The sequence below is a fragment of the Ammospiza nelsoni genome, chromosome 6, assembly GCF_027579445.1.
Source record: "Ammospiza nelsoni isolate bAmmNel1 chromosome 6, bAmmNel1.pri, whole genome shotgun sequence".
In the NCBI taxonomy this organism is placed as follows: domain Eukaryota; kingdom Metazoa; phylum Chordata; class Aves; order Passeriformes; family Passerellidae; genus Ammospiza; species Ammospiza nelsoni.
The window spans coordinates 24856756-24883315 of record NC_080638.1 but is presented as its reverse complement, the minus strand read 5'-3'; the positions used below and the strand labels follow the sequence as shown (position 1 = coordinate 24883315).

The window sequence follows — 26560 nt, the reverse complement described above, 5'->3', positions numbered from 1 at the left end:
AAGCTATGTGATTCTGGACAGTATCAGTGTGAATGGCCAGTGAGAAAGGTTCCAATTTTATTCTACTACTGCTTTAAAGAAAAATAAGCAATTTAATTATTAACTGTTGAAACAAGCAAAGATGACTTTGAAACACACTTCTGGCCCATTTTTTTAGAACAGAATGTGCTAAAAATAAGCAACCATGCAGTGGCAGTACATGCCAAAGCTACAGTTAAATTATGTATCTGTACATGCATCAGTGCACACACAAAAATCTGAAATCTTTGGCCTGTCACTTGTAGAAGCTGATAATACTGATAATATTCAATGTCTGGGGAGAGCTTCTTTGTTTTCCTAGCAATAACAGCAAAAGGCTGTTGGCTGTCTGTTACTATTAAAAAATGATATTTGACAATGATTCTGTATCTATTACATTTCACATCAAATACAATTTCTGGGAAGGAAAACTTAATCTGCCTATATAAGCAGGCAGAAAATATCTCAGAGATTTTGCTATTAAATTATTGTCTTGCAGAGATACTTTGCTGTGACCTTACTTCTGCAACATGTTGTAAGCAGTCTTTGCATAATTCTCAGAACAGCTTGTGGGAAACACATCAAGATTGCATTTCATGAATGGACTGAATGCCTTCTTCACTCCAAATCTCTCTCACTGTATTCTACCCTTAACAGAACCTTCTTCCTTTCCATGTGGCTTCCAAATCTCTGGGGTCTCTGACCTAGCTGTGTGAGATTTCATCGGCATTTCTAGGAAGAACCCGTCCTGTGGAGGAAATCAAAGGCATCTGAAGAGTGTGTCCATCTTTTTTGTCATCTTTCAGACTCTTCTCACTTTTGCTTCTGTTGAGTGGTGGTAGAAGTCCATAACAGCTTGGTTCAATCTCTAAACTCTAGATGAGACCTCATGGCACCATGATTACAATGTCAACTGTTCACTGTGGGCTAAATGAAACAGCTGTTAGATAAGTCAGCAAATTGTTGGAACAGTCTTCTTGTGGCAGAGAAAATTCACATCAGAAGAGGTAAGCACAAGGATGCTACTCAAGGCTATGGAATCTCCTGAGATACAAAAACAAGAAGCAAGGGGATTGTTTAGTCAGATTTCTCAGCCTCCTCTGTGTGATGTTCTTCCCACTGCTGAGCACAGGGAGAGGTGTGCCAGTGGTCCAGCCTGGTGCACACAACTTTTGTTCTTGTAGCTAGAGGACAAAGCTCAAGGTTTTCCCTCTGTGGGCTGAGCTGAGAGACCAGTTTCCACAGGCTCAGCAGTTTGCTAGGGAACTGCCTCTGCCTAAGGAGTCCATTGGGATTTGATTCTTGATGGGGGGTCAGGGGGCTTGGAAGCGAGGGGTGAGACATGCCTGACAAGCCAGGTAGGGTGAGGAGAAGGGGAATGTTCACTGCAGCCATTAGCATGCTGCAGTGCTACAGAGGAATCTAACAATTAAAGTGAGGGAAGATGTGCGAGGGAAGTTTTGTTCCAGGGAGGTGAACATGTCGTCAAGGAACAAAGGCTGCGTGAGTTGTCATGAATAAGATGCGAAGCATCAAAGAAAGAAAAAATTAAGAACAATCTATGCAAAACCTGAGCTACAGAAGGATCAAAACACCTGAATTTCTAGACAATTCTCTGTACATAGGTAATTTGTTTTCCTGATCCATGGGCATCAACTATATTCCAAAATAGAATTACAAACTCCTAGTAGAATCAGTAGAATATATTTTGGAATATTTTGGAATATTTTGCATTTTGCTGACTATTTTCACTCTGGCTGAGAGATATAGTGACCAGAATTATAATCACCTTCTGGCCACTAGATCCTCCCTGTGAAGTACCCAGAAAAGGGTAGTACATATCATGAGAAATACATCAAATGGTGGCATTTACTATCCTCCTCCCCAAGCTGGGCATTCTGAGAAATAAGGCAAAAATAAATGAGTCAGAGGAAGATAATCACTCCATCACCTCAAGAGAAAACTGGGACGGACATCTAGCTCTTAAAGTCTATTCATGCAGGTTCTTCTGTGCTCAGCAGCCCACTGCCTGACACCAGTGTGGTAAGCAACTATGACTAATATCTAGCATATGTTGTTTGCTTTCTCATTTTCTCCAGAGGAAGCAGCATATGCACTAGTGCGTCTTGTTTGGTAGGATTTTCTGCTCTCTTTTTAAACAGAGGTGCTGCTCTGCATTTATCCTGCAGAAGCAGCTCCGAAAGGTTCAGACCCTGTGCTTTGAGGTGGTGAGGCATGGGACAGTGCTTAATTCTTGCCTGTGTTTGTTCTGCAGCCTCTGAAGGATGAGAAAGTTTTGCCTGACTTGTACAGAGGCTTTACTGTGACTACAGAGTTATCGTGCAGTGCTATCATAACACAGCTTCTCAGGCCAGCAGCTTTTGGCAGTCACTATCTTTGCCTTAAGACAGAAAAATGCAACCTCTTGAGCATATCAGCAAGCCAACCCCGAGAAATATTGCTAGAGAGATGATCAAACACTTGGATGCACTTTCTGTGAGTTAGCTAGCAAGGCCAGCCCCTTCTGCTGACGTCTTTCCTTTCTATCACACATCAGACTTTTCCCAGTGGAGCTGGAGAACAGGCTTCAATGAAAACTGCCTGTTTGCAGCTATATGGAGATTGCAGGCACCACAATTACTATTTCCTCTCCCTGACCTGGAGCAGCAACTCCATCAGCAGGATAGAAAGGTAGCCTTGTTGCCTAGCAAAGGTGGGGTGATTTATCTGTGTGTCTAGATTGGTCCCTTTGCTGCAAAGAGAATTGCTTTCAGACTTCCAAGGAGAATGAAGCCAGGCTAGAATTCGGAGTGGATTTGAGAGAGCTCCTCTCCCAGGGAGTAGAAAGAGCCACAGGGGTCTCTGTGCTTTCTGTTCCTGTACAGCACAGGACAATGGTTTTGTCTGCTCCAGTTATAGCCCTGGGGGCTACCTTAGGGACTGCAACTAGCATCCTTGCCCTCTGCGGCCTCACCTGCTTCTGCAAATGCAAGCAACCTGGGAAAGGACTCTCAGAAAAGGACCAAGAGGACGAGACGGAAAATACTAAGCCCAGTGTGCTTCAGCCAGTCCAGCAAGTAAGACACAGTCTCTAATTTACTCTGTGATTTTTCTTTAAAGGCAGAGGGTGGGAGTGCAACTTCCCTGTTAGGCTACTCAGCATGTGATTTATGCTGCCTGTTTATCTGCTTACTGTGTTTGGGATATAACAACATGCCAGTGGGAGGAGGAGTGAAGGAAAAACAGAGATGAGCTGGGTACCAGAGAATTACTGGAGCAGCTGCCACGGAGCCAGAGAGAAAGCTGCTAATGGCAGAAACAGGGGATGAGGACTGGAAATGCTGCTTAGTTGTTAAAATAGATCAAAAGAGAAATAATTTCCTAAGAACAGAAGACTGGACTGTACCAGGTGGCACGCAGCATTGTGAAGAGGAGATGGCTTCTGCTGAGATCTCATATAGCAGCTATTTTATTCTATTCACAATATCTCATAGTTCCCTGTCAACAGCTGGTTTCTCGTGAAAACCTTCCCTCCTCCTCCTTCTGCCCTTCCAACTGAGGGGATTAATTATGTGTGAAGTTAAAACAAGGCATTGAAATCATAATAAAAAGCAAACGAGAATCTAGATTGTGATGAATGGACAGTCTCATCACATTGTGAATTTCTTTTTCAGTTATTGTAAAAGCAATGTGGAGTATGGATAGTGTCAGGGATCCCTGTGTGCTCTTTCATTTTTGTTAGAATCCAAACAGACTGATTTACTCCTGAGCCCAGGGCAAGAGGGAGTTAGGGGAATTATAGAACACTTTTAATATACTTATTAATGGGAATCTCTTCTTCAAAGGGAAGTGTTTGATGATTTCCTCGGTTCAATGTGGTCTTTAGAATAAGCTATAGCACTGGTCAGTGTCTCTGAAAGTATTGCCTGTTTGCTGTTGCTCCTGATATTTGTTTGTGCCTGTGTCCTTTCCACTTTGACCTAGCCATTCAACCAAGCATTGTGCCATAGTAGCCCATTCCAAAGACCCATGCTCCATTGTATAACAGTCTTTGTTTGCCTTTTAATTATTTGAGCTGACTGTTATTTTTGGATTCTTAAAGAGTGTAGCTGGAGTTCTAATTGAACTCCTCTGTAATGTTTGTAATTAAATATTCAGTCTTTCTCTGGCTTCCACTCTTACCCTCAAAGCACAAAAGAACCTTGGCATCCTCATGTTCTTGTTGCAGTTTATGCTGAGGAAAGACGACCAAATCTGTAAACAATATTGTAAGAACTGGTGCAGATTCAGAGAATGGCATTAGCAGACCTTGTGGTTGCTGGAGGGGGGAGGAGAGCTGTGAGACGATGGCTCCATTGACCATGGATTAACTTCTGCATGGAGTTTAGGACAAGAGATTGCTGCTAATTCTGAGCCTCCCTCCATGAGCATGGTGAATAACTCCTAGTACCTGTTTGCATTTTCCTAGGATGAATTTCATCTGCTATTCTGTTTGATAGCTTAGTCATGTCCCTTTCATGCTCCTTTCTTGTCTTTTCTACCCCATACAGGGCATTTGCTAACACCTGTATACAAGAATGTACAATGATGCAGAGATTTTTCCAAGTTTAATGTTAATGAAAAATGTGTAACTTTGACAGCCACATCACTTTCCAAAGCAATTTTCCTAGCTGTTGTCTGCAGCAACACAACCCACAGATAACTTTACCATCAGGCTCTTTCTATGAGAGTTTGATGTTGTAATCTCCAAGCCCAGAAACATCTCAAATCCTCCTTTTAACTCAATTCTTAAACTGGGCTTTTTTCTTTTATACAGCTTTTTGGGAAACATCTTGGGAAAGTGTTAATCCATCCTGAATCTTGTCCATGGGGGTGCTATCCTGTTTGCAGGACTGAAATAAGCACTGTGTCTCCATATTGTTCAGTTAAGCTTCCAGTACTCAGCAGCTTACAGTTATGGTCCTCAAAATATGTCTACATTCATAAATTTTGCCATGACTTAATCCAGTATTTGACCAACAGGGGATAAAATTATTCAATTTGCCCTACTATTACCTGAATGATTGCATTCTTTCAGCATTGTAGACTGTTTAATTTGAAGTATTATTTCCAATGTTACTGGCTTTATGTTTTTTTTAAAGAAATCTGGACATATTATAGCAGCCGAGTGAACATTCTCTCACAGAAAGTGCAAAATGTTCTTAGTTTGCATATTCCATATGTTTAGCAATTCTTTCCAATTAAAATAATTTTCTTGCCAGGAACATGAATTCTCCTATGCTGTCACTGAATCAGAATCAGTCTCTATATCTCCAAGAAATGAATTTCAATTTGAGTTCTGAGCTTGTGAAATTTTATTATCTCTATGTTTATAAATTGTTCTGTAGGGACTTTTTTTTTCTAACTGCATTAGTACACAGCATGTCCCAGTCAGTGTTGGACACATTTAATTATTGAAACCTGTCAGGGCCACTGATTCTGATAAACACAGATGACAAAAGAAAGATGTAGCAAGTCTGCATTTTATTCACTTGGCATGTCTCCCATGACAGTGATGCTTGTATTTGCTATAGACAGAGGCTCCCCATGGACATGCCCTGCATACATAAGGAGGAGAAGTTCAAACACAAACATCCATCTGCAAAAATCTGCAAAACAATGAGAAATTGCTGTAAATTTGCAAAGTCTCAGCAAAGCCTGCATAATGAAGATTCCTAAACACATCTAACAATGGCAACAGTCTGGTGCTTTGAGTGACACTGGGCAGGGACACAGAAGGATCATTTGCAGCCTCCTTGCTCCTTTTGGTTCACTTGCTTTCATGCATTTTTGCAGAACTCTCTGAACTCCTCTGCACTTGTCTTTATTTAAGACACAACTGCTGAGTTGCAAAGGAAGCTTCCATAGGGCACTGCTATGTAACTGGATTAGCACACAGCACTTGGGAAAAGAGCTGGCAGCAACATAATAAACAGAGGCAGATGCAGTTGGAAGAGGGGGTGGGCTAGTCCCACTGCGCTTGCATATGTCTCTCGTCTCTAATTCTGCAGAGCAGACAGACAAGAGGAATATTTAGACCCAACAGAGTTCTTAGATGCTGTGTGCTGACGGATTTACCTGGCAAGGTATTTAGCAAGAGGAAGAAGAGATTGTACTAACAATAGCTCAAATTTGTGTGGTGTTTGTCATCCCAAAGGATCTGGAAGTGCTTTGTGTGCTGTCAGCACAGAGCAATACAGACAGGAAGCTCCAGTGTGTGGCCAGTGAGTGGTAGGACAGCAACTCCACACACTGTGTGTGTGCTGGCTGTAATGCTTCTGCACAACAAAAGCAACCTGCCTTTTCTAGCTGCTGTCAGTGATTCCTCATGTGTTCTGCTTGGTTGGTTTGCTTTAATTTTAGAAGAATGGAAAACTGTATTTAAAGTTTGGATGAGTAACTTCACATTTCCTAGGTATTTTAGGACTGATGAGGCTCACATCTCTATAAGAGGGTTCTCACTTACAGCCCCACACCGTGTAATTTACATAATAGCTAAACTCAACTGCATGCTAGGTGAGGATGGCACACAATGACGTCTTTCTTTCTCAGCCCACTTCTCTTTCAAAGCCCTTAAAATTAGACAAGGCAAGATGCTATGTTGCACAGTAGACTTCCTAAACACTGGTGCACTGGCTGCCTCAAGAAGATGGAGTCACTGACCTAATTAGTTCCCTACCACTGCCGAGTGTATGCAACCAGGATCTCCATAAGCAGGATATGACTAGGCTAACGTGCCAGACAGCCCTCTTTCTTCAGCTCTGTTTCTTGAGAGGTAGGTGTGCTTCCTCTGGACATACAAGCTGGGACCAGGAAATCCCAACACAGACAAGAGATTCAGGGCACCATCTACATTCATTATTAATAGGAAACAATAAGACTAATTAAAAACTTTAATTACAGTTATGCACCTTTTCTGTCTTGCCCTCAATCTTCAGCAAAAATAGGTTAGCAGGCAGTAGGTTAGAGATAATCCCACTGCACAGTAATCAACCAAAATGGCTATTATATTTGTGGTTTTTGTCTTCCATGTTTTGGAAACATTAATAACATCTGTTGCAAGGGCTGGAGTCACTTGCTAGTCAGCTTTTGTTCTTCCCCATCAATGAATCCAACTATAAATGAATCATGAATGATTTCAATTTTAAGAAAGGCGGGATCCTTTCTTGGGACATAAGCAGAAGAGAATTGTTCTATTCCACTAACATTTTTTTGTTGTTTTGGGAGAACAGTAATGCCTTTTCTGCCAGCCTTTGCTTGGACTACCCGAGCGTCTTGCAGGTTCTTCTGCTCATCCCATGTTCATGATTCAGCAGGGAATTGAAGTGTTAAAAACAAAATCAGACATCAATCCAAATTTCAGTGCTGGTATAATAAAGGGGGAATGTGTGTCTGATGGTCAGATGGAGCTCTGGTCCACAGAACCAAGAGCCTGAGATGACCACTGAATCAATTTCTCTTGGTTTGCCTGTCCAGGGCTCATTTGTTCAACAGCTCTCCTTAGTCTTGTTGCATCATGGTCATACTTGCTCCATGTTTGATTTATATCTTTCCACTCTTAATACTTACTATATATTCACATAAAATATTCTGGATTCTGGGAGATGTCTGTAGCCTCTTGCTCTTGGATTTGAATTCAAACATCAAGTGAAAACTGCCATATCTTAATCAAAGCAAAATTAACTTTGTGGTCAATTTCTTTACTAAAATGAAAGGATTAACTTACGAAAATATTAACTGATACCAGAACAGAGGAAAAATCAAATTATAAGAAACATATCTTTTTCTTATAGTAATCAAACATCTGTAGAGGAATAAATCTGAAAAGAAACACACCAAGTACAAGGTATGAGTGTTGGCAAGAAAGTCTCCAGACATACAGGCAGTGGTTTCTACAAGCCAAGAAAAAAATGATGGTAGGACTGACCAGAGGCCCTGCTTTTTTCCTGTCTCAGCTCATCTAACGTTAAGAGAATTGGAGGAGTTAATGTAATTTGTGCAAAGTAATAAACAAAGTTTAAATTTTCAGTTCAACATTAAGAAAACTGCAGAGCCAGTCCAGCCTCGAGCACTTCTGAAGTTTCCCAACATTTATGGCCCCAAACCAGAAGTAACTTCACCTGAAATTGTTAACTACACACAGTACTCTCTGAAGACAACTGAAGAACCAGCTCCTGGGAAACATACTGCTTTGGATGAGAATAGGATGAAGATACAAGTCAATGAAGAGCTGTTTGTTCTCCCTCAAAACGGTAGGAGCTTTTGGTCTTCAAACTAACAATTGCTTTAGTGGGTATGGATCTGTAATACTTCTAAGCATAATGTGATTATTGTCAGATAAATAATGTGGAATTTATCAGATGCTTTTCACTTTCTTATCATGAGCATTTTGAGTTTTGCTTTCAACACATTTATTTAGTAGAAGGTAGTAATGGATCTCATAAGGACATTCTGATAACAAAGCTGTAGCTGTATCTTGTTGCAATTTTCGATTCTTTTTTTTTTTCTTTTTTACCTAAACATTTTTTGTTTTGAAAAATCTGTCTCCCTGGTAGCAGACATTTTGTAGAAAACACATTTAGTGTAGTTGTGCTGCGAGCAGTAGCCAGAGTATGTGTGAAATATCTGGACAAAATTAGGCAGAGTATCTCCTCCAGGTCAAATGCTAGCTGTCCAACAACTGTCCTTGTCAGGGATAGTGGAGATCAAAGCTTCTGATTTTCTCTCCTCCTTTATTTCCTTGGTTTGGTAAGATGTTCTTGGCTTATTGTAATATGCAGTGAAACTGAAGGCTGACACCTCAAAGGCTTTTGCCAAACAGAGTTCCTGTTTCCCAGCCAGCCCAAAGGGTAACACTCCCAATCCTGAAACATAAAATTTCTAGAGCCTGAAAGAAAATGCAATCTTAATTATATGCATCTGGCAACATGTTTGGGTTTCTTCCATACTGATTTTTAACTTCACAGCCATATTTTAACAGGGTAATTTACTCTTATGGTTACCACTTTAATAAAACCTTCCTGAAGATTTGCCAGAGAGACAATGCCATCTGCCATTATTTTTGCAGAGTATTGTTTTTAGTTGTTTTTAATTTTTTGAGATTACATTTTTGCCCTTCAGGAATGACAATTGCTAGCTTCAACCCTCCAACCTGAGGCTTGTGAGTACAGAAAAGAAAGTGCCATGGCAAGCAGATGCATTGGAGGAAGAGACTGTCTGAGCCACATCCTTAGGTGTCAGGGAAAAGATTATAAGGGTGGAAAGGATGAAAGATGATGGCTGCATTTAGGCTAAAGCTTTATATAAGTGTTGGTGTAAGAGCCTCTCTGCACTGCTAATGGCACAAGCAAGTTTCCTTCCTGCTCTGCCTGATTATATAGCTCAAGTGTTGCTAAAATTAAACAAGAATTGTTGCGTTCTCCTTTTGATGCCACAGTGACCTGGTCTGAACTGTGGCTGAGATTTTTAGGAGGAAGTGGGCTGGTCCCACTATTGTTTTCTGTGTGAATTGGAACTGACCTTGCAGATAACAGCTTTGGATGACAAAAATCTCTGGCTTTCTTTTAGTCTTGCAACTTGCTTTATTTCAGTATGAAATACATACTCAGCTCCAAATTTATGCATGGAGAAACTGCCTTATGGATTCCAAAGTTCATTGCCTTTAACCTGGTCAGGTGCTATGGAAATGGATGTTTTTTGCATGACAAAGACTTCATTGTTAAAATTAAAAGAGGAACAAAACAAAATGTTTAGAGAAGTCTGACCTAATGCAGAGTTGCACAGCAGTTCAAGAGCAGACTCACAGTCCCACTGCAGAGAACATAAGATTTAATTTAATAATGCCAGTTGACAGAATATAAAACAATATAACAAGTAATGGGTGTTGTTCAGACACTTTGGCCTAGTCATAAGGTAAAAGAGCAAGTGTGTGAATGTGAACCATCATAGAGCACAAGGTGGTGGAGAGCAGAAGTCTTGTCCAAATGCGGTAGAAAGAGCTGAAAGTGCAAGAAAACAGAACAAAAAGGATGCATTATGATGGACGAAGAAGGAAAATAAATTATAGTCCTGCATACAAAGTGCAGAAAAAGTGTGACATTTTGAAAAGTCAAGTCAAGAGAAAGTGGGTTTGCTGTCTTGGGAAGGGGAAGAGCTGCTCGCTAAAGGGTTTATTTCAGTTCCAGGTGTGGTGAAGGACGTGTGCGTCACGGAGCCCCTGAGGCCCGAGCGGGCAGGCGGCGGGCAGCAGGCCCCCGAGCTGCACTACTCCCTGCTCTACGAGCCCCAGCACGCACAGCTGCGCGTGGCCCTCCTCCAAGGTAAGGGCCATGGCCCAACACACACGGTGACTACACTTAGAGACACTTAGAGACACTTCCCCTCCTATCTGAAGGCCAACTGGTGCCCGCAGGACCACTGGAGGTTTCACTGGTGCTGGGCTTGCAGAACAGGAATAGCTGTCAATGTCACTGCTTGAAGAGAGGGTGTAGCTTGGGGAGAGTTGTTCGCACAGCTTTGTCAGGAAACAGGATGGGCTCCTCCAGTCCAAGACATGGTACAAAGCAACCTCCTCTTTTTATTTTTTCCTTTTGGGGGAAGAGGAACGGGGTTACTATCTCCTTCCTCTCCATACCTTTCATTCTTCAACCTGGTCCACTCCCTTCTGCCCTTTCCTCAAGTCAAGTCAAAGCCTGAGCTGGAGATACCAGACTTATTTTAAGTCCCTGTGGCAGCGCCTGGTCAGGCAGCCAGGCTCTGTGTCTCTCTCTGACAACTGCAACAGCTTCTCCACTCAGGGCTGGAGCATCATCAGTTCCTCTGGGAGGGTAAAATAAGCTGACTGAATAATTCATGCACAGTGTAGATCTCTGTGGAAACCTAATCAAATCACACCCTCTGAGGCGCGAATTGAAAGTGGCTGAATGGCAGCCACTGCTGCAGGCCTCCTGCCAGCAGCAAGCCCACAGCTGCCCCTCAGGATGGACACCCACGCTGGCTGGCTGCCACCCTGGCTGCCCCCTGTGCACAGGACCTGCTTGCCAGTGCTGCTCCCCTGAGAAGCCAGGAGAGCCCTGTGACCCACAGGTCCTGGCAGCTCAGGAGCAGCTGTCCTTGGACTGTCTGCAGCAAGGACAACACTTTTTCCCTCAAAGCCGTGATATTCAATGACCCCTTGGAGGAGGGCGCGCTCCTCTTGCTGCTGGAGAAGGCAGTGCAGCTCTGTTGCTGCAACTGAAGAGGAGTGTGAAATGCCATTCTCACTCTAGACTTTTCAAAATAAAGGGGATATAAAATTAGGGATGAATGTCTCTTGATGCAGATCTTTTGGGCTGTGGAGTAGCTTCTGATGGATTCATTTACCAGAGGTTGGACCAACAGAATGCAATAACCCTTAGACATTGGCCTGGAGGGATGGATGTGTGCCAAGGGAAGCTCTATCCCATCTCTGATATCTGTGACTGACCTTCCTGCTTTTAAAGTCATTGTAAGAAGCTTTTTTTGTGTGCCAAGGTAAAAGTAAATGCAAACTGCCAACCTCTGTTTCACGCTGCCTCGCTTCAGTGCAGTTCTGCATCTTTCAACAAAATGTGTTTCCTTGAACTCAGCTGTTGCTGTCCCAAACACTGGCAGCATCCTTCTGCACTGGCACTAGGACAGGGACATTGTGCAGCCTGAGGAAAACACCACAGCATGGACTCACAGCTTAATCTGCCCCCACGCAGGCAGGAACAGGGGTCAATGTCTATGCAGCTGTTTTATTTTATGGCTATTGTGAAACAAGCAATTTAGCCACAGATATTTCAGGACTGTCTTTTGTGACAGGTTCTTACTATCCATCTTTTCCAGCTATGCATGATGGAATGAGCGGGGACCAAGACACTGGCTGCCATTGCTACATACTGGGCACCCTGGAGAGCAAGTCTGGCATTGCTGAGGCCCAGACAGAGCTGAAGAAGAAGGTACTTCACACCCTTTGGGAGGAGGTGCTGCAATTCCCATTAACAGAGGAGGAGATGCCAGGAGGAACACTGACTCTTACCCTGAGAAACTGTGACAAGTTCTCCAGGCACAGCATTGTGGGGGAACTGAAACTGAACCTTGCTGAAATGGAGGAATCCTTTGGGAAGGCCCAGTGGGAAAGGCTGAAGAGCCCAGAGAAGGTATGGACTCCATCTGTCGGTAGCTCAGAAACCCTAATGATTAAGAGTTTAGACAAGAGAAACCCTTTTTCTAGAGAGCTGCATGCGAGTGGGTGGCTTTATTTGTTTGGAGCAGGTTTAGAGGGGTGATGTGTGACTGCAGAGATCACTCAGCACAGCTCTGTGCTGGTCTGTAGCTCATCATATCAGAAGCCCTTCTCTCTAATGCTCCCAGCTGTTAATGTGTCACAACTCCCTCAACTCCTCCCCAAGTACATGACAATCTGACATTGGCATTTGTAATGCTATGTCTAGGAAAAAGTGTGTGAGCTGCTGAGAATTACTGATACAGGACCAGAGTGGCAAGAGCTGAAGTATCAGAGTGCCTGCAGAGGAACTCTGCAAATCTGGGTGTGGTAGGGCACCTAGTGGCACCCCACGGAGCCGTAATCTAGGAGTGAAATACATTGTTGGGACTGGAATGCTGGATTGAAGGACACTTACCAGAATCAATCCAGTGCTATTTGTTCTGGGAGATATCAAAATATCATTCATTGTATTATGTTGGTTTCCTTAAACATCAAAACCTTCCTTTCTTCCCTTACCCACATTTTGCCAGTTGCACAGATGGGAAAAAATGGAGGGAAGAATTCCAACAGTTCTTGAAGCGGGTACAGGGGATGCTTCATGCGCACATTATAATTTCTTGCACGTTTCCTCAGGAGCCTTTTCCCAGCCATGAGCTAGGTTGCTCTTCTAGCAGCAGCAATTCACTTGACATGGCAGCAGGATGCTGCTACTGCTGCTGCTCACTCATCACAACAAGTGGTACCTCTTGTAGTCTGCTGTGGTGCGGCTGAGCAATGCAAAACAACACCAGCACCACCACTAAGCACGATGAAACAAATTATTGCCTGTCACCATCAGGGGTGAGTGCTCTCCACTGTGAGCTGGCCACAGACAGAGAGGACACTGTTAGCATTCCTGATTTCCAATAGGGCTGATCTCTCTGATAACCACTTGAAAATTAACAGGACTGTCCACTCTAAAAAAACATCTGTCAGGGACAGAGGCAGCAGAAACAAACGGGTGGTCTGAATGAGTTTAATAAACTTCAAGCACAGGACTCACTATTTGTCTAATAGCTGTAACCCTCCCCCTCTCCCCCCACACTGAAGTATTTGCTTATTTAGCAATACACAAGGAACAGCCTGTTCACAGCAATGATAAGTTGTTACTCCAGTGCACCTGATGGAGTCCTGGTATACAGGGAATTCTGCCTTGGTCCAGCTTCACAACCACACACAGAAACAGTACAGCATTCATTTCTTCTCCAGGCTGACAGCAGAAGGTTAACACCAGCAGTACTGCTGAACAGTGCCCCAGTTTGAGCTGAGGATGTGCAGTGAAAGCTGAATTTGCGTCATCTGGGACCTGAGAGAGCCAACCATTGCACAGATAGCTTATGTATACAGATCCTGAATCATTCGTTGAGAACCGGAGAGGGAGGGAGGGAGGGAGGAAGAGCTGATCAAAAAAGAGGAGCTATTTTTGACAGCATTCATCCAGGAACAAAGTTACTGAGCTTTGTCAAAAGTGTGACATTTCCTTGAAATGCCGGGAAGGGCAGAAATTTTGTTCTTACCTTCCCAGTAATTCTCCCACACACAAGGGAAGGAGCCCAGAGTGGAGCTTACAGCTGACCAGGTAATGCAATTAGCATTCAGGAATTCATTGAGTCCTGTGAGCAATGCAAAGAGTAGATACTGTAGACTGATATCCTTATCTCGTCTTCCTTCCCTCCCACTGCTTTGCTAATGACAGTAATGATAGTGGCTTGATGATAGTGTGTCCTTGCATAGCAACTTCCCTTTTGTGATTTCGTGGTGCCCTGCACGTAAATCATTGATGACCCCTTGTTGCTTTTTATTCATTTTGTATAGAAAGAAAGACTGAAGCTCTGATGGTTGTATGAATTTTCAGGATTTCAGCACAAAATATAGGTTATGGATTTAATAGGAAAAAAGAAAGAAAGAAAACAAAGCCCAGAAGGGGAAGTACCTCTGGTTTGGTCTGTTCAAACAAAACTCCAGCAGAGACCAACCATTGCAGGTTTTGTTTTCATGTGGATACAGGCTGGCCAAAAACTTGATCAGCACACTAGGAGCTAGAAAGTCATAGGTACAAGATGTGATCCGAGTACAATGCGTGTGTTTGTGTGTGTGTGCACGTCTACAGAGCCCCACCCCCTCCCAATCTCCACTGCATCTATCTGTGCCTGCAGCTACAGGAACCAAATTCTAGCCAACAGCTACAGAATGGGACCTGCTGAGATGTAGTGGGGGTAAATAAACAAAAGCAGCTTGTGACAAGCCTAAACGCTGGGTTTGCATTGAGCTGGTGTTTGGGTTTGTCCCTGAGTGTACAATTCTTTTGTAGTGGGCATACAGGCATTTGAAACTGCTTTTTTCTATGTGTGGGCTTTTCTAAGTTCCACTTCAGTTTAAGACAGGATTCATATAAGTGAAATGCATACAAGCCCTTCATTGCTACCTGAGTGCATGAAAAACATATTTACTTGGGCTGACTTGGGATTGAATTTCAGGCTTCCTTGCTAATGCCCTTCCAACTGATTTGTGCAGGACAAATTAGTCATTCGAACCAGACAGTGATGACAGCCATGTTTTCTGGAGAGTCAATCAGCTCATGGAGAGCATACAGGGGCCTGTCCTTGCCTGTTTCGAGAAACTGGTTGAAAACTTAATTTGAAATATTTATGGCTCACTTAGTAGCGACACTGCAGAGCACAGAAATAGCCTGGAGAGAAGGGCTGTCTGTCCTCGAGGATGTAGAACACGCTAAGGAGCCCAGAATGAGTCTGTTGAATTGGCATTGGCTTTCTGGGACTCTTCTGGGTCATTAACCTCACACTAAACCAGATTTCTGTCACAAGCTCCCACTCACTGAGAGAATAACTACTCCCTTTTTGTTCCTTGCCATGGGCTGTCAGCTCTGCACACAATGGTGTGGGATTTTTCTCCTTCCCTGCTGGCTCCTGAGAAGGAAATGGCATTACTCTCTTATAGGAGAGCAGCGGTGGTGTGACTGTGTCCCTAGGCTTTTCCCCCAAGGGCTGCTTATCCAGGGCAAATGGAAGTAAGGGGAAAGGGAAAGGGAAAGGGAAAAAGGGAGAGTCTCCCACAGGGGAAGCAGGGAGAGCTGCTCACAGTCCTGATGGAAGGCAGGTGGGAAGGAAGAGTGTGGGAATTCATAAAATCAGAGGGTTTTGGGAAAGCTGCAAAAGGCAAGCCTCAGAGACAGTAGAACTATGATTAGAGCTAAGCAATAGCCATGAGATAGGTCAGCAGAAAAATTATGTGAAACATAGAAAAGTAAGGACAAATAGAACAATGGTCTGTGTATTAACACTTGTCTAGAACAACTCCCTCAGCTACAGAAAAGTTTATCTAGCAAGATATTAGGAAGTTTTAAGCTTAATAATGGAGCTCTGTGCATTGCGTTTTAAGGCTTACAAGCAGGTATTGTATTTGAAATAAGCAAACAGTGTTTTAACTGAAGGTACGTGTGCTTATTGGTTGGATAGAACTACTGTCAATGTGCTTTTGCTTTGTGTGATTGGTCAAAAAACTTTTAAAGTAAGTTGTAGCATTAAGTTCTTGGTCTGCTGCCTGGGATGTGAGCTGATGGCATCTTCCCATTGTCATAACCATGTAATGAGACTGATGCTGAAAAATAAAACAGCTCAAGGCACGTTCTGAGCAGTTCTGTCCTGTTCGTGATTTGTACTGTGCCCAGCTTGTGGAGGATTACAGCTGGGCTAGGTTTTTTCTCATACAAAATAGGGTGTCAGGTAAGGTGCAGTCCAGCTCCAGGTCAGACATAAATACAGAGCAGTTAGGGGGTCTCTCAAAATAGGAATTTCTGACTATTTGCACTGCATGCCAGCCCCAGATCTTCTTCTGATTAAATATTGCACTAAAAGTTGATGTCCAGAAGCAGTTACTTCCGGTGCCATAAGGATTCAGTAACTCATATTATGGGAGCCTTATGAGCCGCAGGCATCTTCGCCAGGTTTATTCTCATCCAGGGTAACTGGAAAGATCTCCTGTACAGAGAGAAAACTTGGTTGGTCCATGACCTTCTACCCATCAGTTGCTTTCCTAATGTTCTGGCCAAGATTATATAAAAATTAACCCTTTCTGTGTCTCCATTTCCAGGAGCCATCCACAGGCCATGGGGAGGTTCTGCTCTCTATTAGCTACCTGCCAGCAGCTAACCGCCTGCTGGTGGTGATTATTAAGGCTAAAAACCTCCATTCCAAGCAGCTGAAAGATCTCCTTGGAAGTGGTGAGTGTTATAGCAAGGAAACAGGTACTGTTCATTCTGCTATTAGGTAAATCTAGAAAGAAAGTGGGAAGGGTGAAGTCTAGCAGGAAAAAAAAGAAGTCTGGCTTAGAAAGCCAAAGAGATCTGAATAATTTCTAAAAAGTGAAAACCAAATGCCCCCTGACCAATATTTCTACTGTGCTGTCTGATGTCACCAGTGTAAATTCTCTTGCAATTTTTTTGATTTTTGGGTGCAGATTCAGGCATCACAATATAAAAAAATATTAAGATATTAGAGTGTCCAAAGGGGGGCCATAAGGATGGTGAAGGGCCTGGAGTGGAAGCCTTATGAAGAGTGGCTGAGGTCACTTGCTCTGTTCAGTTGGGAGAAGAGGGAGGGGAGCCCCTCTTCACGGTCTTCAACATCCACAAAAGGGGAAGTGAAAGGGGAGGCACTGATCTCCTCCCTTGTGGACAGGGACAGGGCCTGAGGACATAGCATGGAGCTGAGTCAAGGGATACTTAGCTTGGTCACAGCACCAGCCTGACTGATTGAGTTCAAAAAGCATTTGGACAACACTCTTGGGCACACCACATGATTTTTGGGGTGTTCTGTGCAGGGTCTGGAGTTGAACTCCATGATCCTGATGGGTCCCTTCCAACTCAGCCTCTTCTAGTCTAGTCTAGTCTATTTGTTGCATGCTCATTAACATGAGGTCTCTCTCCCCTCCTTATACAGATGTTTCTGTCAAAGTGACACTGAGGCATCAGTCACTGAAGCTGAAGAAGAAGCAGACCAAACGTGCAAAACACAAGATCAACCCTGTGTGGAACGAGATGATCATGTTTGAGGTGCCTCATGAGCTCCTGCGTGCCTCCAGCGTGGAGCTGGAAATGCTGAGCCAGGATGGAGCTGGCCAGAGCCATGTGCTTGGCAAGTGCAGTCTGGGCTTACATGTCACAGGCACAGAGAGGAGCCACTGGGAAGAAATGCTGAGGAACCCCAGGAAACAGATAGCCATGTGGCACCAGCTCCACATGTAGGCTCATCATGATTCTGACAAGATTCCCACCAGGCCACAGAGCCTGGGAGAATAAGCTGGGTTTCCTCTTCCACCTTCACCGCCATGAAATTGCTCAGCACAGCATTCTTACTATTCCACCCTTTGCTGATCTTCCTGACCATTCTAGCCCAGGAAACTGTCTGGAAATGTATTTAAAGGACAGTGTCTCACCTAATCAAGTGGTTGTCTCAAACAATGGGCTGGCTGCCTGGATGATTTGAATTCGTTTTATCTACCTGCCCACTTTCTCTTCTGAGAGGTCGCTGTTTCTGTAGAGGAGCAGAGCGAAGGAAAGAAGAGCAAAGTTATCATGGAAATGTAAGCCCTTCATTGGCATCTAGTGCTGTCACCCAAGTCTCTTGATGAGTGTTGGCTCCATAATCACAAACACACAACTGTTTTACCAATCACTGCTTTTCATAATGCTCCACAAGACTGAGAAGATCAGAGAACTGACTGTCGTGGCAGGCACAAAGAATGAGTATGAAAAAGAGAGTGAAGCCAAAGTGCAGTAAATGAATTCCTAGAAAAATACACAGAATGAAGGGAGAGAACAGAGGAAGAAGAAAGGGAGAGACAGTCAACACCCTCATCCTGTGCAGCCTTTGAAGCAAACACTGCCGAGCAAGAAGTCAAATACCTTCCTTTACTTTAGTTTCCTGGAGAGTTTGATACCTTGTATTTAAGATTCATGAAAACTGCTGAAAATATGAGTGTTTCAGGACCCCTTATCAGGATACCTGCACCATTTATCTTTCTATGGTGTCATCCAGGAAGATCCTAAATACGGACAAAAAGTTATTGTTGATGTTACCTCCTAAAACTTGGACCAAATCTTTCTGTTTACTGCCATATTTTCTGTCTGGGTTTATCCCAAATTTCAAATATGCTATTTATATTCCAAGCAACATCTAAAATTGGGCAAAAGAAGTGGGATCATTCCATACCTTAGCAACTGATAGATGGTTTTGGTTTGACAGTTAACTATTGCACTCAAATCCTCATACCAGCATTACTCAAAGACAACCCTTATTAACTGCCATGTATTTCATCACTTCCAGACAGAAGGAATTCACCAACCAGACAGACTCTCCAGGGCTTGTTTTTTGTGTGCAGTTTAAAGATTTGATGTGGCTTAAATGTTACTTCTGACTGTCCTTTTTTTTGTGTTTCCAGATGGACTGAAAGTCTGGCATTGGCAGTGATAATGTCATGACCCTATAAGCACACTGCTTGTCTTACTACTTTTTTTCAAGTAGTAGACACAACTATAGGGGACTTCCATGGGGACAAGGCATCCAAAAATCTGGAAACAGAACCATATAATTTGTAGCCCTGAAAATCTCAGAGAGCTTCATATTTGCAGGGTCAGATTGCTTCTTGTTTAAATCAAAATATTAAGCTAACCTTTAACTAGTATCCATCCCATTCTGATGGTGCAGTCTAACAAGTCTAGCAGCTTGTCAAGGGAAGGCTGCCATCCTGTTGGCAAAGAGAAAACAACAGAACCAGTGTCTAAAACTGGCTGAAGCCCAGGCACAATGGGTTATGAACTGGGAAATGAAGTTCAGCTGGAAGTCAGTAACTAGGGGTGACTGGGACTGGTCAGGAGACTGACAGAGTTTAGCACCTTCAAAAATGACCTAGACAATGGTGCAGAGCATGGCCTCAGCAGGTTTGTACGTGATGCAAAACTTGAGTAGTGATTGATACACAAGGCAGTTGTGCTGACATTCAGCGGGATGCTGAGAGAAATGCTGGAGAAATGCTGGGCTAACAGGAACCTCCTGAAATTCAACAAGGAGAAGTGGCACCTGAGGAAGAACAACCTTACAGTGCAGGGGTGAAGGCTGACAATCTGCAAAGGAGCTTTCCAGAAAAGGACCTGGGTGTCCTGGTGGACACCAAGTTGAACATGAGCCAGCAGTGTGGTCTTGCAGCAGAGAAGGACAACAGTGCCTTGTGCTGCATTAAGCAATGCCAGCAGGTCAAAGGAGGGTGAGCACCATTGAGGGCACTTCTGGAATGCTGTGTCTGTTGCTGGACTCCCCCGGGCAAAAAGGTACGGAGATTCTGGGAAGAGTGCAGCAAATGGCCATGAAGATGTTTAAGAGACTGGATCATCTTCTATACAACAAGAGTCTGAGAGAGCTGAAACTGTTTAGATCAATGAGTACAGATACCTGATCTGGGAGAGGACAAAAGAAGACGGAGAGAGACTCTTCACTGGTGGCCAGTGACAGGACAAGAGTCAAGATCACAAGTTGCAATGTAGGTAATTCCATTTGAACACTTGAAAAATACCAAAAATAAACGCGCTTTTTTACTGTGAGTATAATCAAATACTGGAACAAGAAGAGGTTGTTGGGGGTCCCCATGCTTGGAGACAGTGAAATTTTGATGAGATACAGCGTGAACAACCTGCTTTAGTCTATCCCACTTTGAGAAGGGGTGAGTTTGGACAATATGATCTCCAGAGGCCCTTTATATCCTCAGCAATGCTATGATTCTGTGAAGAAACTGACAAGGTTGATGCACACTTAAAACTGTTGTCTTTACACTACTATTTCTTTTGTGGGTGGTGTAGCCAGGAGTTACAGGATCATTTTGAAGAGAGCAATAAAATCTTCTTTGAGCAACCAGACAGACAGAAAAGCTAAGTATGCCCATGAGTCTTGCACCCAATATTTTAATCTCTGATATTGATCTGTTGGCTAGAGGGCATGCAAATGAAAAGAAAATTGGTTTCTGGTTTTGCTCTTCTTGTATAGGGTTTTGTTTACGAACAAAAAGCTGTAGGACACTGTGAGTAAACTGGACTGTGAGTAAACAGGGGTCTAGTTGATAGTGAATTCTTAATGCTTACTGTGATCCTGATTTGTCTGTAGATGTACCTATAGGTATGGAGTAATCATTTCCATATAAGTGCAGAAATTATTGGAATGTTGGCCTAATTCACGTATAGGTTCCAGGCAGCACTGTTATTTTTGAAGGCTAATGATAAGAAGGATAACTTCACACAATGATGCTATTTGGCTGGCAAGGGAAAGCCTGAAGGGCCAAATATTTGTCTTGCTGCCAACTCCTCTAGTTCTGCATCCTGCTTGTTTCACTGAGCCTTTTATAACATCTTGATGACTGATTGTAAACAGCATTATCTGCCTGTGCCCTGGTGATTCTGGCACACCCTGTAATAGATATCAATCAATCCTATGGCATTTAAAAGAATAGCTCCTCAGAATCTGACTTAGCTGTGCAAAACAATGTCCTCTTTTACAGCAGACAAATACTGTGTATACACACTACTTAACCACGAATCTGTCTTAGGAGCCAAGCGGTGCCATCAGTGTAATGAACGGCATTGTTTCCTCCTTTGCTGCAGTGGGATTTAATGGGAAAGAGCGAAAGAGTGAAAATGCATACATCTGCCCCGGATGGATCATTCTTCTTGTCTGGCATTTTAGCCTGCAAAGAATGCTCCTGGCCATCAGCACAGCCCGAACAAAGGCTGCCAGGAGCCCCTGGGAGGAGGCGGCCGCTCGCCGGGGCTGACAGCGGGCACGTAACGGGACGGGGAATGCTGCGTACGTGTGGTACCCGAGGGGCAGGGGCGCCCAGCCCGGCCCTTTGAACTCTGCTAACGGGGGCTGTGTGTCACCCATCGCATTCCAGCGTCTGCCCGCGCCCTGCCCTCATCCCTCACAACAGCCTGAGCAGCAGTACCTGGCTGTGCCTGAGCCTCAGCACCCCAAGGGCCGAGGTGCGACGCTGTCCCAGCAGACAAAGGGCTGGAATGGTTGTGGTAGCTGACAAAGTCATGAAGATAAATCCGAGGTATTTGGAAATGCCATTGTATCAAGCAGCTTCAGCAATTTGAGCTGTCAAAGTATCACTGAAGTGCACTAAGGACAGAGCCAGATAGACCCTCTGTTTTCAGCTCCTGAAGCTGAAAATGCAGGAGCATCAGCAAGCACCACTGTGTATTAAATTAAAGGATGCTGCTTATAAATTGTGTCATAAGAGAAGAAGCAAAAAACCCCAGTTATGGCAATTAATGTTCCTAAGACATATGTGTGACCAAAAGCAGCCACAAGAGTCCCCAGTGGCTAGTTAGTGGCTGGACTGATTATTTTGCCTGTTATAAGAATTAACATGAAGCTGGAAGCCAAGAGACTATAGGGAATAGGGAAGGAGAAAACAAACAAACAAACAAACAAAAAACCATGGTGGGAGGCAGTCTACCTGGTTAGAATGAATTATCCTTTTCACTAAAGGTCAGAATTGTGAGTTTAAGGACAGGGATTCACAGTCCCTCATCCAGTGACAAAGCACAACCAGATTACTGTAAAAAAGCCTGAGAAATGCAGCTCCCAGTATATTACCCAGCTTTGCCTGGGAAAGGTGACCTCTGCTCAGAGGAGAGGGCTAAGAGGCCAGAGGAAATGACTTGTGACTACGTTGAGTTCCTTTGTTACAATATAGACTGTAGTAATCTGTTTTGCCTCAACCTGCCCTCAGAGCTAGATCTTCCTCCCTAAAAACGATCTAGTTTGATTTAAAGCAATTTGTCCTACAGTAGAAGGATTAATAAGCACAAATCATCAATAGTCACTAGAATATCTGGGATGTTTTAGACTCATTACTACCTTCAGCACCCTTCCCCAGTTGTAAGGGGAGTGGTTACAGCTGGTGCCCTGTAAGGGTAATATTTTTTCCGTGCAGGGTTTTCTCCTCAATTGTTGTCCCAAATATCCTTGCATGCTAATAAGAAACATGTTTGCTTTTCAAAGAGGTAATACATCAGAAAGCAATGGAAAATTCCTTTCAGCAGGACTGGGAAAATTTTCAGGCTCAATTATTTTCTGCCAGGTACTGATGGGCTTTCAATACCTTGAACGGCTGTACCTTGTATTTTGCTAGCATCTGTCGTCAGTATTATCTGGCAGTAGCATTCAAAACCACTCTTTTTTTTCCCCCAGAATGAAGTAGGTTGTAATTTGGGCCCTAGAATTATAGCACAAGGTTTGCCCAAATTTTCCTAATGTCTGAGGTGAGTTGACTACAATGAGATTTATTAAGAACTGGAAGCTAAGTGGCTTGGACCATGCTTCTTGAACTCTTTTGAAGGTCAGTTTGAAGTCTGATTGAATTAAAGGACAGAGCTTTGACAGCATTTTTATGTGTTTCAGAATTTAACTAGGTATTAAAATGTATTTGGTTAATTTGTTGAAAGATAAGCATGATGACTAAATAGTAACACTCAACACATAGTATTATTTCTTCTATTTTCAATATGCACAAGAAAAGTAGCAAAGTGAAATAGTGATTTGTGGCCTTCCAGCATGAGGGGGCTTTTCTGCTTACTTGTTCCTTTGGTGTCCCAGTGTGTTTATTGTACAAGGCCAGATATTGTTTGTCAAGACTTTATATTATTCTCACAATCCAATGCACAAAATCAGAGCATGATGCTGAGCCATTGTGTCTTATATTACAGCACAACATGTAAAACACTGCAAGTAAATAATTCCAAGCTGTACCAGTGCTGTGTCTGCATTGTTTACTCTACAGTAAGTCCCCTCTGCTTGCAGCTCATGTCAGGGTCACGGAGTGCTGGCATGAGTCTACAGAAGATGCTCTGAAGGGTGTCATCAAAGGATGGGTGTACGAAGAGAAGAGGAGGAGTCAGCAATAGAGTCCTGTCCTGGGCAAGCACAAGAAATCTATTGGCCTTTTCAGCAAGGTGGCAGCAAAGCAAAGCTCTAAAGGAGCTACAAGAAGATTAGAGAATGGGATCTGGGAACCAGTTTCTTCCCAGACACTGGCTCCATCTCTGAAACAAAACTAAGAAGTGAATTTAGAGGTTTTTTTTTTAAATTATTATTTTGTTTTTTGCCAGTCTCAGTACTTTCAAATTGGTATTGATGATACTCTGTAAACCATGCATTCATTAGGCGGAAAACATGCTTGGCTGACCTAATACCATCACCAGAATTAGCTGGTTCCTAACAAGACACACAGATCAAAACCTGCACATAAAAGTAAAAGAAAAGAGATTTTTGGAGCAGGAGCAGGAAGTATTTACCTCACTGACAGTTTGGGGGCACTCTCACCCATCACAGTCAGCGTTAAAGCACTAGGAGAGAAAACAAAGCCAGTATGCAGAGCCCCAGGCTGTTGCTAGCTTTGCAAAGAGGGGTGCCTGTCAGCTGCACAGCAAGGCAGATGGCACTGAAGAATTTACTGTAGAGACGAAGGCAAAAGCTGTATTTTTGCTGCACAGTGAGCTGAATACGGGTGGTGCATCTGCCAGGGACAATCCTTCCCACCTGGGGGATTTGCACAGGGTTACTCAGTAATTCCCAGCTCAGCATATTGAACAGCAGCAATAACTGCCACAGAACCATTCTTCTCTTAACCCTGCTGTTCATTGTCACTTCAGATTTATTAGAAGCGTTTTTTCCCCCTACAGTATTTAAAATGAAACTGGGATTGTCCTGTAATCCTCTGTCTGCCAAGAGAGAGTAGCACCTAATCCAGCATCTATATCACAGTATTGCCAGTGCTAGTGAAGGTCTGCAGTCGGCTCCTCCACTTCCCTGAACCCTTAGTGATCACTGAATGTGGAATGAACCCAGAGAGGACAGAGCTCCGAGATGCCCCTGAGAAAACAAGTCACACCTAAATCCAACACACTACCCAGTTCTCCAGACAGCTCTCCTGGACACCAACAAAGTGCAGTGGTGGCCTGGAGAGCAGCTCTGCCACTCCTGACACTCTGCTGCACATGGCTCCCCATCCCAGCCCTGGCACCTCTGCGAGGCACTCCCCCCCTCTGTGTCTGCAGAGGTACCACCAGTGTCCCCAGAAACAGGGTGTCTGGCAGCTCTGCAGACAGCACACTTGTTTTTCTCCTTGATCAAAACAACTTCAAATAGAGGACTTCAGAGAACCAAAAAGTCTAGCTAGCACATATACTGTGCTGTGGGAGTCTGATTATCCAGCAGATATTTTTAGAGCCCTTTGTAAATGAGCTGTGGCTCCATTTGTGTGGTGTATGGCAACAGCTCTGCCAGAAACAGCCTCTGGTCCTCTGTGCCACTGCACAGCTGGACCTGGCACTGCCCAGATATCTGCCCTATGATTTAAACATCTTGGGGGCCACCTGTTTAAACCCACCCATGTGCTCTGCTGCCTGTGCTTTTCCCTCTGCCTCAGGAGAGTAAGATAGGGAAGATAGACCCCTGGAAGTGCTGCAAACCTGCTCTTGGCATCATAGGCCCCACAACTCCTGCTTCCAGGAAGAAACATGTCCAGTTTTTTTTGCTAAATGATGTTTCTAGCACCAGCTGCTAACAACAGTCAGCTCCATGGAGCATATCCAGGACACCAACAGAGCTGGGGAAGTGCGTGGCAGGCTTTAGTGCTATGACAACCATCACTGAGGAATTTTTCAATTTCCTTTTCACTCATATTGACATGAGAATCACTGCTCCTAAAAGTGAAGGGCACCTTTAGGCCTAGATCAGATGAATTTTGTGCAAGCTTCCATTCCTGATAAAAGCTCAGATAGTGCACTTTGCTTGCAGGGATCTAGCTTTTAAGTCATTGGTTTGAAGTTACCAGCAAGGAGGCCGATCACTGCCAAGGGTGACTAACTAGAGTCCACAGCACAAAATTGCCTGTAGGAAATGAATTACAATACAGCAATGCATTTCACAAGCAGTTCTGACTCTTTGCACATGGTTGAGCTGCTGAAAGTGAAGTATTGTCCTGCCTTCATGCTGTCAATTGACTAGCAAAAGCAAAAGCCCCAGAGATGAGGTTTTCACTGCTGACTGACAGGTGCCCAGGTGCCCAACTGAAGCTAAGCCCCACCAACCACCAGGATTTTGCTGGGCTTGCTTACTGCTCAAAAATAAGCAATTTCAAATCACTACAGTGAAAGCTACCAGAAAATTACAAACTGTGTGTAATTACACTGTGTGTAACATGTGGTCTGTTCAATGAAGTGGACTTTGAGGAAATCACTAAACAGCCTTTCCTATTAGACCTATTGGATGACTAATTTGGGGCTATTTTCACTTCTCAGATGAGAAACTGCCACTCACTTCCAGCCCCAAGGTCTACTCTCCATTAAAATTTGGAGGCATTCACTCTGAACCCAAAATTTCTGCACAGCCCTTCACTTGTGGGGATTGATGGGTCTACATGCACGCTTCCCCTGTGCTAATTGGAAAACCAGAATTCCTTCAGACAGGATTAAAGAGCCAGTCCTGTTGATGCTTCCATCCCTACACACTGAAGCTCAGCAATACTATCAGTATCAACACTCACAGTATGCAGTGCCACACCCAGGATCTACACCCTCAGCTGCACAGCTTGCTCCTTGTTTTCTGCTTCCCTCCACTGCCACATGGACACATTTACAGCTGAGCCAGCAACTGTTTGTGCTGGGATGGCTTTGTTTTCTGCCTATGTTTCTCTCTAGCTATACCTGTCACCCAGGGACGGACTAAACCTTTGCAAGGTTGTCCCTGCTTGTACTGCCGTGCAAATCTGAACCATAGTCCCTGTGGTGCCTTTGCTGCAAGGTGTATCCTTTGCTGTGAGGTGTATCCACAGCAGCAGCCAGACTCAGCCCATGGAAGCAATGTTTTCAGCTGTTTGGACAGCAAACACAATCCACAGCCCAGGACTAACCCATGGACCCATGTACTCATTTCAGATATTGGCTCTCTTCCCATTTTGTACATGGAAGATCTTGGGTTCAGATCTTCCATGTACAAAAATACTCTTAATACATTGAACTGTTTTAAAAGTTGCACTTTTAAAAGCCCAGTGTCCAAAAATTCAAAGTCAGCCCTCTCTTTTAAGGATAGAAAAAGCCTAGCTTCCCCTGGATTTAGAGCATTTAGAGATCAAGAAAAGTCTCCCCATCCTTCAATCCAAACC

The 26560-nt window shown here is 43.7% G+C and overlaps 1 protein-coding gene across 4 annotated transcripts; it reads left to right on the top strand.

The window, feature by feature from the left end:
- Nucleotides 1-2595: 2595 nt before the first annotated feature.
- Nucleotides 2596-23144, top strand: SYT13 (synaptotagmin 13). Of its 4 annotated transcripts, none has more exons than XR_009418601.1 (7): nucleotides 2596-3095; nucleotides 8087-8309; nucleotides 10236-10376; nucleotides 11905-12218; nucleotides 16436-16565; nucleotides 17284-19879; nucleotides 20991-23144. XR_009418601.1 is itself a non-coding variant. In XM_059474062.1 (6 exons), exons 1-6 carry the CDS (start codon nucleotides 2913-2915, stop codon nucleotides 17586-17588), a joined length of 1290 nt encoding a protein of 429 aa, XP_059330045.1. In that variant the 5' UTR covers nucleotides 2596-2912; the 3' UTR covers nucleotides 17589-23144. The 4 variants fall into 4 exon arrangements, 2 of the variants coding, with proteins under 2 accessions (XP_059330045.1, XP_059330044.1); XR_009418600.1 differs by having other exon boundaries at nucleotides 20936-23144; XM_059474062.1 differs by having other exon boundaries at nucleotides 10242-10376; nucleotides 17284-23144.
- Nucleotides 23145-26560: the final 3416 nt, after the last annotated feature.